At 36.7% G+C, this 19,899-nt stretch overlaps 1 protein-coding gene across 1 annotated transcript in view; it reads left to right on the top strand.

The window, feature by feature from the left end:
- LOC131683618 (pancreas transcription factor 1 subunit alpha) overlaps positions 1-19,664 on the top strand; it is a 33,090-nt gene extending 13,426 nt beyond the window's left edge. Inside the window, exons 2-3 of the mRNA XM_058965740.1 lie at positions 3,775-4,091; positions 19,336-19,664. Coding sequence (XP_058821723.1) covers positions 3,775-4,091; positions 19,336-19,493 — 475 coding nt within the window. The 3' untranslated portion in view covers positions 19,494-19,664. The remainder of the gene's footprint in view (positions 1-3,774; positions 4,092-19,335) is intronic.
- Positions 19,665-19,899: the final 235 nt, after the last annotated feature.

A 19,899-nucleotide genomic window follows, 5' to 3' on the forward strand; every position in this document is an offset into this window, starting at 1 on the left:
TTCTTCTACTAAACGGATTGCCAATCTTGTTTCATAAATTGGAAGGAAAACGTTCAACGCTTGCTACCGATACGTTGTTTGCTATATAAAATTTGTTTAAATAGTTCAAAAACTACTTTAAATGAGAATCAACTTTAATGATAAAACCTATAAATAGAGGTGTCGCAGCTTTTCTCAAAGCCAGACGTGTGTAAGACGCAGTGCATAACAGACGTGCGTGGTCGTGAGAAGCTGCACCGGACGACCAATCAAATCGGCTACCACCGGAGAGAAGAAGAAAAACGTTGGTGGAGGTGGTGGCGGTGAGAAGGCCAAAAAGCCAAATGCTAAGAAACGCAGTCACTGAAAAGGCGGTAGCAACTGCCACTAAAAATGCCACCAAAACATCGAAGGTTACAGCGAACAAGCCGAAGACCCCAAAGCCAAAGAAGGCCGCCAAACCTTCCAAGAAAGCTGCCCGAAGCAGATAAGTAAATTCACGCGCAACTAATGTTGCCAACAGTTCTTTTCAGGACTAACAAAATACTTGTAAAAAATTAGTGGTGCTTATTTTCCGTTAGCGCTGTTAATTGTAGATGGATTTGTGTCATAGTTATATGCAAACCGTTCTTAGGATGAATATATAATGGAAAAAGAATTAGGAAGCTTCTTTTATTAATTTGTATAATTAAAAATAATTATATAAGAAAATATTTTTTCTAATTAATCTACAAACCCGAAGATTTTTGCAATTTCTTCCAAGAAAATCAGTGAATGTGGCAACTCTGCCACTAAGCGAAAGCTACACCAAAACGAATGATGGAAATATTTTCATTTATCGCACAAAAGGATGGCCTTCCATCTGCATCGAAAAGTTAATAAATAGGAACGCCTTGATGCAAAGCGTACTCATTCGGTGTGAGCTGCGAAAGGGGAATGTTCACATGTATGTACGCAGTAGAAACAAATCGTCGGCAAGGTTTGAACTGTTTCAAAAGATTCTCGTCTTGTATCACCATAGTTATCTACAAACCGTCCTTATTAGGACGAATGCAAAATGGAAAACGATGGGTTGGTAATGTATATGACATAACAGGGGTGTCGTGACCACACCAAGTTATTTCAAATCTTGCAAAGCATAAATTGATATAATTTCAGTGATTGTTCCTATATGAATGAAATGACAAATTTTCAGGTTAACACGGCAATAACTTTACAATTTATAGAACAATTTTATATTTTTAGTTATCATATAATAACTGTCATCTCTTCCAAACAACTTAACCCTTTGCTGCAAACCCCGCGGTTTTGCGGGGTTAAGAAGAATCATTGTAAAATGTCCAATACATGATTTTATTTTGTTACCTACACTAAAACCACTTCAGAACACTCCCACCTGTCATACAAGTACATTGTCTGCTTGTTGAAATCATATGAAATTATTGACTTGTATTCAATGCGAAGAACTCGGTAATAAAATTGTTTTACTGAATAGATTGACGAACGGGATCCCAAGGAAAATTTCGATGAGCCCGGTGAATCGAACTTAATGCGTAAAATTTAGCCATTTGAAAGAGATACAAGCAGAATTTTAAGAATATGATCATCGCGGTTATGTCCCGGACATTACCCGCCCCTATTTTTTCGCTAAGCCTGATTCATTTCTGTACGCTAGGAAAAAGATTCCGATGGTTGTTTCGAGAGATTTTATTATTGATATTTCAAAGCAAGAAAATATGAAATTTGTTCATTTCATGAATGAATGTCTCAACGAGCTTAGAATCCAGCGCATCCCCTATCAACGCCATCGCCGACAACAAAGATTATTTTCAGAACCACCATAAATATTGTAAAGAATAACTTGAAACATTCCCATCATTGAGTATCATTCGATTTGAATTACAAGTCAAACGAGTAGTCACGACACTCCGGTCATGTCCTAGACATTACCCACCCATCTTTTTTAATTTTAGCAATATACTGAATACTGCTTTCTAAATACCGGACGGGTTACGTCAAACTTCATTTTACTTTCAGTATTCTTTTTACACAATTAACACATTTAAAATCAGTTGACGAGCATTCAGATGTTCTATGTGCTCCATTCAGTGCTGCGAAATTTCAAAATCAAGTACCTATTTCTGCTTATATTTTCCGAAACCAGCATTCAGATTCACCGCCTCCCTCATTCATTATCTTTCCAACTGACCGAAATTTTATGCAGAGATTCTTTCACCAACCAAAGCATTTATTTGTTATTATATGTGAATAGTTTGAAGGCAGAAGTTTGCATCTTCTACATTTCCGAGCATTGAATGGCTGGCGTCCAAAAGGGGCTAACCCACATTTTTTCCGAAATAGATATTTTTGCATTTGTTGATAGTGCTAAGTAATCTACGTGTACTGCCATTTAAGAAATTTGCACACAAGTTGCTCATTATATACAAATTAAACTACAGCTGGAGTAGCGGGACAAAACAAAAATTACAACAATGAATCACCTCACTGCGGGCCAGCCTATACAGCCGGCCGTTGCAGCTAAATGATATCTGAAAATCACAGAACAATATTATTACAATATTAATTCGTCAAAAGGGCGAAAGTGCTTTTTGTAAACAAACTTGTTTCGCTCATTAGTCTGCTGCAGACTGGAATTTCATGAAAAATATGCTTTAATGTAAATTTTTACCCTTCGTAGAAGTAATTTCAATTGTTTTCTGCTTCGAAATTATAGTAAATTAAGAGAAACCATCAAAATAAAAGTTTGTTTACAAATCTTATTCGCCTTTTTGCAAATTTAATATGGAATAGTCTTTATCACTACATACTACACTTATCTGAATGATATTCTGATTGGCGCCCAAAAAATGTTCAACGAATAGCAAAATATTTCGCACAAATTTCAACGATTGATTTTTGCACACAGGCTACCATACTATCTTTCACAAAAGCAAAGATTAGTAACCTATACAGAAAACAGATAACAGAAAACTTGGAAGTTGATCCAGTTCGGACCTTTTACCGTATATACGATCTGATAAGAGATCGCGAAAAACCGTTTGAGATGAAAGTGTGTGCAGTCGGTGGAGCTTTCAGGAAAACATAAGTTTTCACAAACCGGTTGACAGATTTCGACGTTATAGCTATTTTTAGGTAATTTGGCCCAGCTACAAAGTTTTATATATCAAAGTGAACTTTTCATTTCAAAATTTGAAATTTAGTGAAAATCAAATAGAGAAAAACTTAGTTTAAAATATTTCTATTGCAAAAATCGATAAGAAATGGGTGGTCCGAATTGGAACAGGGTTGGGGTAATTCGGACCTTTCATGTACCTTTGCGCATAACCAGTTATACACAATACGGTAAAAGATCGGAAAAAGTCGCCTTAGAAAAAAAAATGTGCGCAATAGATCAGGCTTTCAGAAAAAAATATTTACTTGTGAATCTGTTGACATGTTCCAGTTCTATAGCTCAAAAACCCTTACTAGGTCCGAATTGGCCCAGTTCTGCCTACCGATTAATAAGATCAGATTGTAATTCAAAAAGTCGGCCTTCGAAAAGCTGAAATATCTGTTTCAATAATTTCGTTAAAACGTACCTACTGTGGGCATGAGTACGTATCTGTAATATAATGGGTATCCATGTCAACCAACAGTTCTTATGCTCGTATGCTTATATAAATTTCGCAATTTATTTTGAGAATCACAGTAAACGAATTACAAACAAAAATATTGATAGCCGATAAATTCTAAATGACATTAGCTGATATACCGACAATTTGTCTTTCACTCCAGGATTTACGCCAACCGATCGTCGAAGTACCGGCGTCCTAAGTGTGCCTCCCAGCAGGCACAGCAGCGTCAGGCGGCCAACCTCCGCGAGCGCAGGCGAATGCAAAGTATAAATGAAGCATTTGAAGGACTTCGCACGCACATCCCAACCCTTCCGTACGAGAAGCGACTGAGCAAGGTGGACACGTTGAAGCTCGCCATCAGCTACATCTCCTTTCTGGGGGAAATGCTTCGCAAGGACAAAAACGGCAACGAACCGGGTGTCAACGGAATGAAGCGAGCACCGGTGAAAGAGCCACCGAAAAAGTTTATTGTTCGCGGTAGGTACCTACAGTTAAGTTGAAAATGGTAAAAATAGAGGGAATATGTCATTTTTATGATTCCGTTGTTTACGAATGGGCTATGAAGCGCATCCAATTGAGAACCGTGGCGAACGAATTATCACGAATCCTATGCGTTGAACGTGTTGCGTGGTACAATCCAGTTGTACGCAGCCGGTTTGATCGTTTTCGTATTGAACTTTAGGGTGCGCTCAGTCCATGTGGATCACGGAATAATTACAGATGAATGGGACGGCTAAATTAGGCGTAAACCGTAGCTAATTTAGTGCATCATTCTCCCTAAAAATTCCATTGTCTCCTGTAGCCTACTGCTGTTGAGTACGGATGACAGCGTGTTTTCTGGTTGCCACAATATGGTTCAAATTATGCCAAATGTTGTTCGGCACTAGCTACACACTTGTGAAATGTACACAGCTGAACTTTAATCGAAATCATCAATCGCCAGATCTCAAAAGGATGATAATAACCACAAATCCGAAGATGTAACGGATTTAATATTAATCAGCCCCTATGACTTTGGTTTGGTTAAATAAAATAATTCTGAGTTGAAGTTCAACATTATAGCGCAAAGAACGGTGTTGCTTGAAACAATTTTCCAAAATATATTCGCCCTGTTTCCAAAGTTATGATTTAAAGAAAAAATCTTAAAAGCTGCTCTTATAAACAACATTACCTGTATTCACAAGTTAACATCGATACTAGGCTTAGCGCTGTGAATGTTAAGTTTCAATTTAGTAAGTACACTCCCTAGACAACCTGAACACATAAGTCTATGAAATGGTGTGAGGTTGTTATGTGCTAATATCTCGGTATATGCTCCTACCTATGTCGTACTTTATTATCTAGTCCAACAAAATGATCCACATGGAACAGAAAATAATCAATTTGAACCCCATTGCCGCTAAGGTGTATTTATCTGAATCCCTAACATCTGCGGTCCAATCCCTATTTTCCCACGCCTCGATCGATACTGTCAGTGGGAGTAAATGAAAAAACTGATAATTCGCTTCGAGCATCAGACAGCGATATCATACAGCACCGTCCAACCCCATAACAATGCGTGGGTGGTAAATGGTATACCAACTAATGCCATTCGTCAGCTCTCCCAGTACTTCAAAAGAGGTTGGACCAAATTTGTGGATTTCTGATGCGCATGTTCCACCAAACTCGTAATGGAGAAGTAATTCTCAAAGTGAGAAAATGCGGTTTGGAGTTCACTTTCATTCCCTAGTGTAAAAAGATTTGAACGCATTCGCTTGTATCTCTTTGCTGTTTACTCTGCCTCGTTCTTTTCAGCGGTTTATGGCGCCTAGCTAGGGGTGCTCTAGATAACTTTTCTTTGAAGCAGAAAATACTGTTATTTGGGAGACTCCATTGCTTAAGGGGAGGTTCTTATTCAAATGACAAAAAAGTAAGCAAAATTTGGAATTTTTTGTTGGCTAAAACATACAATGAAACGGTTTTTAGATTCAAAAAGCTTATATTTCCGTCTTCATTTACATTTTTTAAGACGAAAAAAAAATGGCGCCCTTTGTGACGCTCTGTTTAAGGTTAGGTGCGCGTGGAATTTCAAAACTGCGTACAGCCTGCTGTCTCATGATTGCTCTGAAACACAAAACTAATAATAAGTATTTTAACGACATTCAATTAGCTGGAGATTACTGGGTAGGGAAAGTTATGAAAATTAGAGCCATAGTACTTAAGTGAGAGCAAGGATGTGAAGTAAACAGATCGGAAAACTAGAAGTGGCAAGGTCATTAGAACAGGCTTAATATCGTACGGGCTTAATTTTTGTCTTCTGCTAATGAGGGTCGAGCTTAGGCAGCATAACTACGAATCACCCGAGTTCACTAGCATGTGTCCTGGTATAGGCAGACAAGTCCATCTTTACCGTGACAACCGGTCTAAACTAAATTTATTGGAGGAATTATCTGAGAATTTCAAATTTGAGGTACTGGTGAAATCTCAAACTTTAAGATCGTTTTTTTGCCATTTTCATTCACATGAAGGCTTCACTAAAAAATAGTGAATACCAAGAATTAGTAAATTTTATGGGTCATTCCTCCAATGAAAATGGTTTTCTTTCGAGATATCAAAAGAACTTTTGATGAATTATTCGTGGTAGAATGTCAATATTTTGTAACAATTACATGGAATTATGGATTTTGGACATCGCTGATTACAAATCTAAAGTCAGTTTTTTGAAATTGAAAATGGCCAATCCAATATTACGGACCCACTAAAAATAAGTGGTATTTCAGCCAAAATCGAGAAAAAATAATTTTGTGATTTATAAACACGAATTTGAGTAATACGTATCAAAAGAAAAAAAATGAAAAAGAACGATTCCAATATGGCGGACTAAAATATAGCTTTAACAATTTTGACCAATTTTTTTCGTTCGCTACAAGCAGACGTAGTTCAGCCGTGGCGCCCTCTACAGATCAAACTGTGAAATACCTTCTCGAGACCTGTACACAGGTACAGTGCAACGCGATGCATTCTGAGAATATGCATAATACCACGAGAAGGTTTCTACCTGAGGCGCGCGTCTCGAGTCGAGAGCGTTCCACGGCGGACAGGAAGCCGCTTCGTACAATGGCCTGTAGAAACTTTCATGACGCGCGCATCGAAAAACTAGTTTAACGCAATATAGTAGACACTTATACCTTTCAAAAAATACAGAGCAAAAAATCTAGTTTTTGAAACTTTTGAATGCGAATCTCCCCTTAACGCTAGTGAAAGGAGTGCACATATCTTTGCGATGTGATCAAGTACGGCATTTTTAAAGGATGGAACAAACAAAACTTGGTTGCACTGGAATCGCTGGGGTACGAGAAAAAATAATTACGAACGATTGAAAAAAATAAAGAAAAAAGCCCTTTTGAGAAAACGACATTTCGAGATAATCGAGTTTAAAATTTCAAGTTACCACTGCTCTTGGTAGACGGAGGGCGCTTCGAAACGCTGTAAAGCGCTCTATGAAAATTTGGGAAAAAAATTCTCAATCAGTTATACTTTCAAATAAAGCATTTTTTTTCAAAATAAATTGGTATGTAACCACTTAAAGGCAGCTTGTAACTAAATTAGTTGTGGAACTTGCGTTTCAACTTCGTTTCATCAGAATCCGACACAAACTTTGTGACAGGACCAAGCTAGCGCCGGATTAACGCTAGTTTCAAAAAACGGAGACACTAATTGTGTTCCTGAGTAAAACCCAAGGCCTATAAGAAATGGAGTTCATTTTGAAGCTGAAGAGAAAAACAAAAATTAAATTTCATTCAGATCTAACATTGGTTTTGGACAGTTTTGGTTTTGGAGTTATAGGTTGCTTAGTAAGGTGACACTGCAGTGTATTGGAATTTCCAATATAAGCCGTTACAATCGTAATACTTCAGAGATTAAAAATCTACTGAAATGAACATAAATAACTTCAATTTGCGATCAAAGATTGTTCGAATTTATTATCTACTATCTACAATTCCGGAAGTACCGGGTTTTGGGTATACTCCAGAATTTGGGCCAAATTGGTTATTCGGTGATGACTGAACCGATTTTTAGAGATCAGCATCAAATGGAAGGTAAATGCGGTTAGTTGCAGCTCCCATCAACCCTCCTCTAACCCCTTCCCCCTTCCGAAGTCTTGTTGGTCACATTGACCACCATTAAAGTTTCCAGCAGAACTAGGAAAAATGGCCATCTTTCATTTTCTCGGATATGGTTGGGTCGATTTTCAATTAATCTCAAATTAAATGGATATTATCTTCATTGATTGTCATAAAATTTCATACGAATCAGTTAAACGGTTCCGGAAATATAGATCGTTCGGTCACATGGAATTCTGAAATAAACCAAATGTCTTTAAAATTCATGAAATGTCAAGATTTGATGTCATCTCGAAAAAAACTAGAAGTGGGTAATGTCCGGGACGTAACCGCGGTGTTGACGTAGGACTAAACTTAGGCATATCATATGACATTCATGGATAATTTGAGCCAATGCACTTTTTGAATGAATGTTTACTGGAAATTTCATGTCGAATGAGATTGCCACATTCACTGATTTTCTAGGACTTGCAAAAACCTTCGGGTTTGTAGATTAATTTGATAAACATTTGCTTATATGAATCACTGGTAAATGTACACAAGAATTGACAGATGCAAACTTATTAAATGGAACTTTCTAATTCAATTCTTTCTCCATTATGTTTTCATCCTAAAAAGAACGGTTTGTAGATAACTATGTTTGGTGATACCAGACGAGAATCCTTGCTAACGATTCGAACCTTGCCCGAATTCGCTTCTGCTGCGTACATACACGAACATTCCCCTTTCGCAGCTCACATCGAATGAGCATTGTATATCGGAATGCGATCTCTTTTATAAACTTCTTAGTGCAGATGGTAGTCCATCCCTTTGTGCGACAAATGAAAATATTTTCATCATTCGTTTTGGCGTGGCATTCGCTTAGTAGCAGGGTTGCCACATTCACTAATGTTCTAGAAAGATTTGCATTGTAGATTAATTCGATAAACATTGGTTTATATGTGTCATTGATAAAGTACAGCAGACTTGACAGGCGCAAACTCAATCCAAGTTATTAAAAGGAGCTTTCTAAATAAATTCTTTCTCCATTATATTTTCATCCTAATAAGAACGGTTTGCAGATAACTATTTTTGGTGATACCAGACGATTACATACACCAGATGCGTACATACACGAACATTCCCCTTTCGCAGCTCACATCGAATGAGCATTGTATATCGGAATGCGATCTATTTTATAAACTTCTTAGTGCAGATGGTAGTCCATCCCTTTGTGCGACAAATGAAAATATTTTCATCATTCCACATTCACTAATGTTCTAGAAAGATTTGCAAAAACCACCATTCAAAGCACGGCTAATTAATGCTTTTACAAAATCATTTCTATCAAAATATACGGTAAAATCTACGGAATCTACTACACAATTGTTTTAATTATTTCCCAACAAATCGCGCAAAAATCTGTTCCGTACAGCACAGCGCAAATAATTGACGTTGGAAAACAAATCGGCAACTTCAGCTGCCAAACACTTAGAAACGATCGAAGCATTTTTCCGTTAATATCACTTTTCTGACTCAAATTGTTGTAGGTATTTTATTGCTTCCGTCCAATTGGTCAGTTTATTGGTTTTATCGCACATTTTTCGGATATTATTATAGAAAATAACTAACCCGATAAGAGGGAAGTTATTTTCCAAAGCACGAAATGGAAATTTCAATTGTAATTCTTCTGAGAACGATTTTGTGGTCCTAATAAGGACCGTTTGTTGTGAATATTATTTCGCCGTTTCCCGCTCGGCATGATGATTATTCGCTTGGCATGGATAGCGCACAGATTGGTATTTTCCAACAAACTAACCAGGCAGGCCTCGCTGGCTTCTTAAAGGGCCATTACGGCTGAGCTCCGGAAGAGTAGGTTTTGAAATTCTGTGCAATCTCACGGACCAGGCACTGGAAGAGCAGCTTGCGAATTAGTAACTCTGTCCACTTCTGAGAGCAATGAATTTCACGCAGGGCGACGACTGGTTGGCAGCGATAAGGCAGTAGCTATGATTTGGTTGGTGGTCAAAATGCAGCTTCTCGTTGAGCAGCACACGTACGTGTGTTCTGCTCTGTGGCTTACACACGTCTGGCTTTAAGAAAAACTGTGACACCCATATTTATAGGTTTTAGCATTAATGTTGATTCGCATTAAAAGTAGTTTTTGAACATTTTAAACAAGTTTTACATAGCAAACAAGGTATCAATAGCAAGCGTTGAACGTTTTCCTTTCGATTTATGAAACAAAATTAGTAATTCCTTGAGTAGGAGAAAAGTTATTAGAGTTCAAAGTGTACGTAACGCATCCGATTTGAAAATTTTGAAATGACACCCAGTATAGTAAAGAAAGACGTAAGTCCTACGTCAAAAAAATTCTAACGGAAATAAACTTTTTAGGACTTAGCCTTGCCTTTCTCAATAGATAGCTTCAAAAGCTCTATGCAAAATATGAACTGGTTCGGTTGCTTCTGGTTTACTCATTAGAATTAGTATGTTTCTATGTTCTCAGATATAGAGTAGAATTAACATTTCTGAGGACTGCCAATTGATCAGATTTTGCAATAAAAATGTATTCTAATATAAAGTTATGTGTTGCCTCTCTTTCCGGCACATACTTAGAATAATATATGTTCAAAAAAATAAGTTGACCTCCAAAGTTAAATGACTTTTACTGGTAACCTCCAATCGATATGCGATTTGAACGATACTATGATGTAGTATTCGGATTATGAATCTGCATGATTTTCTCTGACAATTGCAATATTTTGATGCAAGAGAAATTTTAAAAAGGGCGTAGATATTTCTTCGTGCCTTTTTCGTTATTTTTTTTGTTCGGGTACTGTATTTTATACAGCAAAACTTTCCAAGAACTAGTAACACGAAGTGAATATTTCTGTACGAAAAAAGTACACGCTGAAAAAAATGTTGTGTTATTTTTCACAAAAACAAAAATTTGTGTTAAAAATTTTAATTTAAAAAGAAAATCTGCAGAATATAATTCAGTTTAAAGTTTCATTTCATCAAAATGGATTTAAAAACAATCTTCCAAAATGCGATAGTTTTCGAGATATTTTGAATTTTGTTCCAATAAAAACAGTTGATTCGTGTGATTATGCCCTTTCAGAGGCGTAGCCGGGGGGTTGGATGTTAACCCCCCCCCCCCCCAAACCAAAATTAATTGGACTGAAAAAACGACTTGCTGACAAAATTAATAAAATATTGCACAATAATAATTTTGGAAGTATAATGTTTGATCACTACATACATTGATAACCTATTGCTTTGAGCATCACAAGGACACTTGAAAAATTGTGGGAATTGGATCTTGTAATTAATTTCTCAACCGAGGTCCATAGTTGTCAAATTATCATGAGCTGTTTTTGTAGAGATGTTCTGAAATATGGATTAGGGGCAATGATTCGAAAAAAATAAGCAGGGTTGGAAATAACTTTTTTTTTAATAATTTAAGTTAGTGGCCATTAATGATGCATCTTTGAGTGTTGAATTGAATTGGGTAATAATTTTGTATATGAGGACTCGTTCTGGAGTTGTGAGCTTTAATAGTGAAGAAAAGTAAAATGAATGCTCGAAAACATTTTTTTACGGTCACGATCACATTAATTCGAAACAGTCAACTTAGGATGTTTAGTATTTTCGAAGAATATAACAACGTAAAGCAGCACCTCTTCTAGTAAAATAAATTTGGCGCTTAATCCCCCTAGAAGTAATTATAAAGTACTATGCTATATTTCACCCTAAGGAGAAAAATTGGACAAGCACCAAAATTTCTCACTAAGGCGAACATTTTTGGTTAAACCAGTCTTTGTGCATGAAGGACACAAATCCTAACTTATTAGTCATGGGTGCGTTTCAACTTCTGATTAGACTTTTTAGAAATAACAATTATTTTAAATTGACGTGCCCCTCGGTATAAACGATAAAATTTACATTCTATTCATAGTAGTCTCTGAAGATTACAATGAAATTTTATTGAAAAGAACTGGCTTTAGGAAAATTTCTTAAATATCTTTTTATATCTCGATATATTGTATTTATGTAGCCTTCAACTTTGCTGAAGACACCAAGTCTCTTTCTATTTTTGAAGAGTTATTTCTCCATGATTACTTCTAGGAGATTTTATTGCCAAAATTATTGTATCAAAAGATGCGCTTTTTTATGATGGTAAGCTTCTTCGAGGTTATTGAACCTTCAAAGTTGATTATGTGATCTTGACCGTTAGAAAAGTTTCTGAACGTTTCTTCACTTTAAAAGTGCACTTTGTGTTTGCATTCTTTGATTTCATTGACATATTATAAACGAAATTATAAAAGGCAACTGTTATAATATTGTTTCTCAACTTTCACTAATTTATCACTTACATTAAATTTAAGCATTTTAGAAAAATCAACGATTTTCATCAAACTCCCCCAAACCAAATTTCTGGCTACGCCACTGTGCCCTTTTCAAAATTATTCGCATTACCCCGACATAAAATGTCAAAAATCTAATACTTATCGTTTTAAAGACGTAAAAGAAACTTTTTCGGTGTATTTGGATCATGGAGGTTTCTTTTTGAATATGATTCCAAACGCCATTTTAAATCAAAATGCTGATAACAAAAAATTTCTGAAAGATTTTAAATTTTGGTTTAACAGCACAATCCTTTTATTTTATTACGATCTTCTCAGAAGTTATTCGCGTTTCTCCATCAACAACAATAGGTTTTTCAAAAGACCCATAACATTTCCTGTAACTTTTTCTTTGACATCAAGGCGATATTGTAAACCATTTTAAAGCTATACAAAAACAATCAAAATATTCGTTGATGGCTTGTCAAGAGAAACATCAATGAGTACTCTTTGGAACACAGCCGAAACGTAACTAATGAAAGCGAAGATTTTTCGAATCGCTGGATATTTAATTTTGCCAAGAAAGTTTGTCCAGATTCTGCTTCTGCGCAGAAAATCATTCGCGATGCTCCCACAAGTAACGATTCCATAGATTCGCCTTTGACAATGATGGAATTTTCAATTGCACTCCTCTCATGCAACAATAATGCTCCGGGTCCAGACAGAATTAAATTCAACTTGGTGAAGAATCTGCCTGACCTAGCAAAAAGACGCTTGTTGAATTTATTCAATAAGCTTCTTGAGCAGAACATAGTCCCGCACGACTGGAGACAAGTGAGAGTTATCGCCATTCCAAAACCGGGAAAACCAGCCTCCGACCATAACTCATATCGACCGATTGCAATGCTATCCTGCATCAGGAAATTGTTGGAAAAAATTATCCTACGACGTCTCGACAATTGGGTTGAGGCGAACGGCTTGCTATCAGATACCCAGATTGGTTTTCGGAGGGGAAAGGGAACGAATGATTGTCTGGCGCTACTTTCGTCAGAAATCCAACTAGCTTACGCAAAAAAAGAACAAATGGCGTCTGTGTTCTTAGACATAAAAGGAGCATTCGACTCTGTTTCCATTGATGTTCTCTCAGAGAAACTACATCAATGTGGTCTTTTACCAATATTAAATAATTATTTATACAACTTATTGTCAGAAAAGCACATGCATTTTTCATATGGCGATTTGGCAACATTCAGAATAAGTTACAAGGGCCTCCCACAAGGTTCTTGTTTAAGCCCCCTTCTCTACAATTTTTACGTGAATGACATTGATAATTGTATTGTCAGCCCATGCACTCTAAGGCAACTGGCAGATGATGGCGTGGTTTCTGTTACAGGACCAAAAGCCATAAATTTACAACAACCACTGCAAGATAGTTTGGATAATTTATCAAGTTGGGCTTTGAAGTTAGGCATCGATTTCTCTACGGAGAAAACAGAGTTAGTTGTTTTTTCAAGGAAGCGTGATCCAGCTCAGCTTCAGCTTCAGTTGGTTGGTAGAACGATAGCTCAAGTCATGACCTTTAAATATCTCGGAATTTGGTTCGATTCTAAAGGTACATGGGGAGGCCACATTAGGTATCTGATAAAGAAGTGCCAACAAAGGATAAATTTTCTCCGAACAATAACCGGATCTTGGTGGGGTGCTCATCCAAGTGACGTGATAAGATTGTATCAAACAACGATACTTTCAGTAATGGAATATGGGTGCTTCTGTTTCCGTTCAGCTGCAAACACTCACATTATTAAATTGGAACGAATACAGTATCGTTGTTTACGAATCGCCTTAGGTTCCATGCAATCGACACATACGATGAGTCTTGAAGTTCTAGCGGGAGTTTTTCCCTTAAAAGATCGATTCTGGGATCTCTCCTCTCGTTTATTTATACGATGTGAGGTTATGAATCCACTTGTAATTAAAAATTTCGAAAGACTTGTCGAGCTTCAATCCCAAACCAGATTCATGACAGTGTACTTCAATCACATGTCACCAGAAATAACGCCTTCTAGTTATGTTCTGACATGTGTTAATATACTAGATACTCCCGATTCCACTTTATTTTTCGACACGTCCATGCAAGAGGAAACTCGTGGAATCCCGGATCACCAGCGCTCTCTGGAGATCCCTAAAATATTCATAAGTAAATACCAACACATTGACTGCCATAAAATGTTCTACATTTGGTGGGTCACGAATCAATGAGGCCACTGGCTTCGGTATTTTCAACAATAACACCTCAATCTCTTTCAAGCTAGCAGAACCTGCCTCCGTTTATACAGCCGAACTAGCAGCAATTCACTATAGTCTGGAAATCATTGATACTTTACTTCCGAGCCATTATTTCATCCTCACAGATAGCCTCAGCACAATTAAGGCACTACGCTCAAAAAAGCTTGATAATCACGCTCCGTTCTTTTTGAAGAAGATACGAGAATACTTAACTAAATTAACAAATAAATTACCTTAGTGTGGATTCCCGCTCATTGCTCCATACCGGGTAATGAGAGAGCGGATAATTTAGCCAAAATAGGGGCGCTGGACGGTGACATCTATGAAAGACCTATTGCCTTCAATGAATTTTATAGCGCTTCTCGTCAGAGGACGCTTACTAGTTGGCAAACATCATGGGACAATGGAGACCTGGGACGGTGGTTGCACTCAATTATCCCCAAAGTATCAACGAAGGCATGGTTCAAAGGGTTGGATGTAAGTTGAAACTTCATTCGTGTGATGTCTAGACTCATGTCCAACCATTATACGTTGAATGCGCATCTCCGCCGTATTGGAATCGCAGAAGATAATCAATGTGCTTGCGGAGAGGGTTACGAAGACATTGAACATGTTGTTTGGTCTTGCACTGAATATCGTGAAGCCAGATCCCAATTAATAGACTCCTTACGAGCCAGAAGAAAACCACCCTATGTACCTGTTCGTGATATCCTCGCTTTACGAGATCTTACATACATGAGCCATATTTATCATTTCCTGAAAACAATAAATATTCAAATATAATTATCCCCACAATGTTTCTAGTTTTTTCCCTTGCTACCCACAAACAATTTAGATTTCTTCGCAGTTAGTTAAGTTAGATAAAACGATATAAATAAAGAAAAAAATAATAATAAAAGATTACAGAAAAACTATCAATAGGTTTACAATGAAATTCAAGAAAATAGAGTATAATTAAAAACATTCAAAATGATGATTATCCTCAGTGTTAGCATTAGAAAGTGATTTTTTTTATAACGTGATAGTCTTAAGAACCTTTGTAACATGTTATGTAAAAAAAACCCCGGCGTAAAAAAGCTTTTGCAAATGCCGTGTCAAATAAACGTTTTATGAAAAAAAAATCAAAATACTATTCCACTAAACTAAAATACTAAACCACCAGGGTCTGATGATTAAACTATATATAGTTCGATCATATTTTTGTTGTTTTCATGTAGCTTTCAAATGGTTTACAATATCGTCTTGTGTCAAAGGAGATGTCACGGGAAATGTTATGGTCCACTTGAAAAACCTCTTGTTGTTGATGGAGAAACGCGAATAACTTATGAAAAGATCGTAATAAAATAAAATAATTGTGTTGTTGATACAAAATTTAAAATATCTCGAGAACTACTACATTTCAGAAATTTGTTGTTTTGAACATTTTGATTTGAAATGGCGTTTTAAATCATGTTAAAAAATTGTATTTTTGACTGCAAATAGTATGAGTTATAAAAATATGTCAAAAGTTGTTGTAAGGAAAACTTTTTTATTGGAAGTTTCTCCATGAATACACTGAAAAAGTTTCTTTTACGTCTTTAAAACGATAAACATTAGATTTTTGACATTTTATGACGGGGTAACATGAATAACTTTTAAAAATGGCATAATCACACGAATCAACTGTTGGAACAAAATTCTAAACATCTCGAAAACTATCGCCTTTAGGAATATTTGTGTTAAATGCATTTTGATTTAAAACGATACTGAGAATTACATTCTGTAATAAAATTACAGTTTTGTATATCAATTAGTATGAAATTTAAAAACATGTATAAAGTTGTTGTTAGAAGAACTTTGTTAACGATAAGTTCTCCATCATGCAATCACATTCAAAATGTTTCTTTTCTCTTTTGGTTTTGGTTGACTAAATAAAAAAAAAACATTAGAAAACGGTATTTTTTTGAAATTTAGATTTATAACTCAAATTTTTATTTTTGTGAAAAATGACATAACATTTTTTCAGTGCACATTCTCAGTTTTACTGTATAAAATACAGTAATCGAACAAATAAATTTTGAAATTAATGCACGTAGAAATGTCTACACCGTTTTAAAAAATTGCTCTTGAGTCGAAATAATCTTACTGGTTGTGGAAAATGTTTAATCATCCATGCTGGTGAAACGTGTAAAGTTTCATAAGAATCTAAGATGGTCGGCCAAGATTTTAAAGATTTTCGGCCGGATCTTCGTGGAATTCCTCAGCTACGTAACCTTAAGGGGGTATATATAATTGTGGCAAAAAGTACCTAATGTTTGATAATTTTTTTTTTTGGAGCAGTAAAATAACTAGGCCATGTGCGCTATTCTGCAAAATGTAATGTCAAAATGTCAAAAATGGCGGCTTTTTCGGAACAAGATTTTTCGAATCTGCAGGCATTCTCGTTTTTGAACCATTTAACCATACAAACTTCGGGATTTCCCGCCTAAAAGAGGACAACATTCTCGCAATATTTTAATCATTACCGATTTTTTGCAGCTGGCCAAAGTGGAAAAATCATGCGAAAAAACGATACTTTATTTTCAAGTGGCCGCCATTTTGTTTCTATATTGAATTTTTTCATGGTTTTTAGGTTGGGGCGCCTCTACGGACTGTAATCTTCAAGATTGTTTTGTTTTGTTGCTTGTAGACAAAGAATTACGACCTGTATCGTGGCCGCAGTTGCGGTCGGTTTTCAAAACACCTTTTGCTGGAGCCGCCAATTTTGGACGCTTTTCCTTCCTGCAAAAGACGGGATAAATTCTAACGGGTTCATGTAAAAAAGACAAATTTTATCCTTTATTTAATGACCCAATTCACATTACACAAACGAAATGGAAAAAACTAGGAGTGGGTAATGTCCGGGACATAACCCCGGTGTTGACGTAGGACTAAACTTGGGCATATCATATGACATTCATGGATAATTTGAACCAATGCACTTTTTGAATGAATGTTTACTGGAAATTTCATGTCGCATGAGATTTCCAAATTCACTGATTTTCTAGGACTTGCAAAAACCTTCGGGTTTGTAGATTAATTTGATAAACATTTACTTATATGAATCACTGGTACATATACAGAAGAATTGACAGGCGCAAACTCAATCCAAGTTATTAAATGGAACTTTCTAATTCAATTCTTTCTCCATTATATTTTCATCCAGTTTGCAGATAACTATTTTTGGTGATACCAGACGAGAATCCTTTCTAACGATTCGAACCTTGCCCGAATTCGCTTCTGCTGCGTACATACGCGAACATTCTCCTTTCACAGCTCACATCGAATGAGCATTGTATATCGCAATGCGATCTCTTTTATAAACTTCTTAGTGCAGGTGGAGGTCCATCCTTTTGTGCGACAAATGGAAATATTTTCATCATTCTTTTTGGTGTGGCTTTCGCTTAGTAGCAGGGTTGCCACATTCACTAATGTTCTTGAAACATTTGCAAAAACCACCTAATTAATGTTTTTACAAAATCATTTCTATCAAAATTTACGGTAAAATCTACGGAATCTACTACACAATTGTTTTGATTATTTCCAAACGAATCGCGCAAAAATCTGTTTGTTCCGTACAGCACAGCGCAAATAATCGACGTTGGAAAACAAATCGGCAACTTCAGCTGGCAAACACTTAGAAACGATCGAAGCATTTTTCCGTCAATGTCACTTTTCTAACTCAAATTTTTGTAGGTATTTTCTTGCTTCCGTCCAATTGGTCAATTTATTAGTTTTATCGTACATTTTTCGGATATTATTATAGAAAATAACTAACCCGATAAGAGGGAAGCTATTTTCCAAAGCACGAAATGAAAATTTCAATTGCATTCTTCTAAGAACGATTTTGTGGGCCTAATAAGAATCGTTTGTTGTGAATATTATTTCGCCGTTTCCCGCTCGGCATGATGATTATTCGCTTGGTATGGATAGCGCACAGATTGGTATCTTCCAACAAACTAACCAGGCAGGCCTCGCTGGCTTCTTAGAGGGCCATTACGGCTGAGCTCCGGAAGAGTAGATCGGTTTTGAAATGCTGTGCAATCTCACGGACCAGACACTGTAAGAGCAGCTTGCGAATTAGTAACTCTGTCCACTTCTGAGAGCGATGAATTTCACGCTGGGCGACGACAGTTCTTGGTTGACAGCGATAAGGCAGTAGCTATGATTTGGTTGGTGATCCAAATGCAGCTTCTCGTTGAGCAGCACACGTACGTGTGTTCTGCTCTGTGGCTTAGACACGTCTGGCTTTAAGAAAAACTGTGACACCCATATTTATAGGCTCTAGCATTAATGTTGATTCGCATTAAAAGTAGTTTTTGAACTTTTTAAACAAGTTTTACATAGCAAACAAGGTATCAATAGCAAGCGTTGAACGTTTTCCTTTCGATTTATGAAACAATATTAGTGATTCCTTTAGTAGGAGAAAAGTTATTAAGGTTCAAAGTGTACGTAACGCATCCGTTTTGAAAATTTTGAAATGACACCCAGTATAGTAAAGAAAGACGTAAGTCCTACGTCAATAGTTTTTTAAACTGCTGAATGCTTATAACCTCTAAAATCATTTTATCGAAACTGAATATCAACATCGGTATTTTACCTACATCCCTATCTAAGAGATAAGACACGCACGAGTGAAAACTCCAACCCCTCTCGAATGGATATGTGTCCGAAAAAAGAAGATCATACAGCGGTGGTTTGGTGGTCTCTCCGTCATCTAACGCGATGGGAAAAACGACGGTTGCTCTCCTGCTGCTGGCTGAGTAAATAATTTTCGCTAATACTCGCTGTATTAGAACATCACTTAAATTGGATTTGTAAACACTCGATGCGAACACGAGTGTTCAAGCATAATTTGTACCCTCTGTCTACAAGGGGCGGCTATGGGACATATAACATATTGCATACAGGAAGGAGGAAGCAGAGCAAATAAATTGATGCGTGCTTCAGTTTCATAATACATATCTATCTTTTCCTTTTCCGCAGGTGGCAGCGGCCAAGTTCACTCCCTCTCCTGGCATCGGAAAGGTGATCGCAGTGCGGATGGACGCTATTTCGCACGGATCTGGCGCCCGGAGGATCCTCGAAGCAATCAACGGAACATCGCAGCTGGCCCATCGTCATACACTAACGGGCTGGTTTAGGGTTCCAAGTGGCATATTGGAACCTCATTTATTTATTATAGCTTTAGAAATTCAAACGATTCATTATTCATGGAAATTAATGAATGTTTTGAAGCAATTCTAGTCGTTTCTTTAGATCTCAATCCTATATGTTGAAATATTGTAAATAAATTCCTTTTACCGAAAAATTGACACCGTGCAGCGAATCATTACTTCGGATTAGAAATAAATCACTTCAGTAAACATCCCTCTGAGAAAAGAGTTAATTTTAAATGCGTTTCGAATCGAATACCTAGTGTATCTGAACTGGTAAGTTATTGAAATAATCATCCTATAGTTTATGCTGGTTCTGCTGTGTGCGGTGATGGTGGTTTGATTTGGGTTCCCCTTTGGTATGTTATCGAGACGTAAAAAAGAACATCAGCTG

This window comes from Topomyia yanbarensis, chromosome 2 (genome assembly GCF_030247195.1).
Source record: "Topomyia yanbarensis strain Yona2022 chromosome 2, ASM3024719v1, whole genome shotgun sequence".
In the NCBI taxonomy this organism is placed as follows: domain Eukaryota; kingdom Metazoa; phylum Arthropoda; class Insecta; order Diptera; family Culicidae; genus Topomyia; species Topomyia yanbarensis.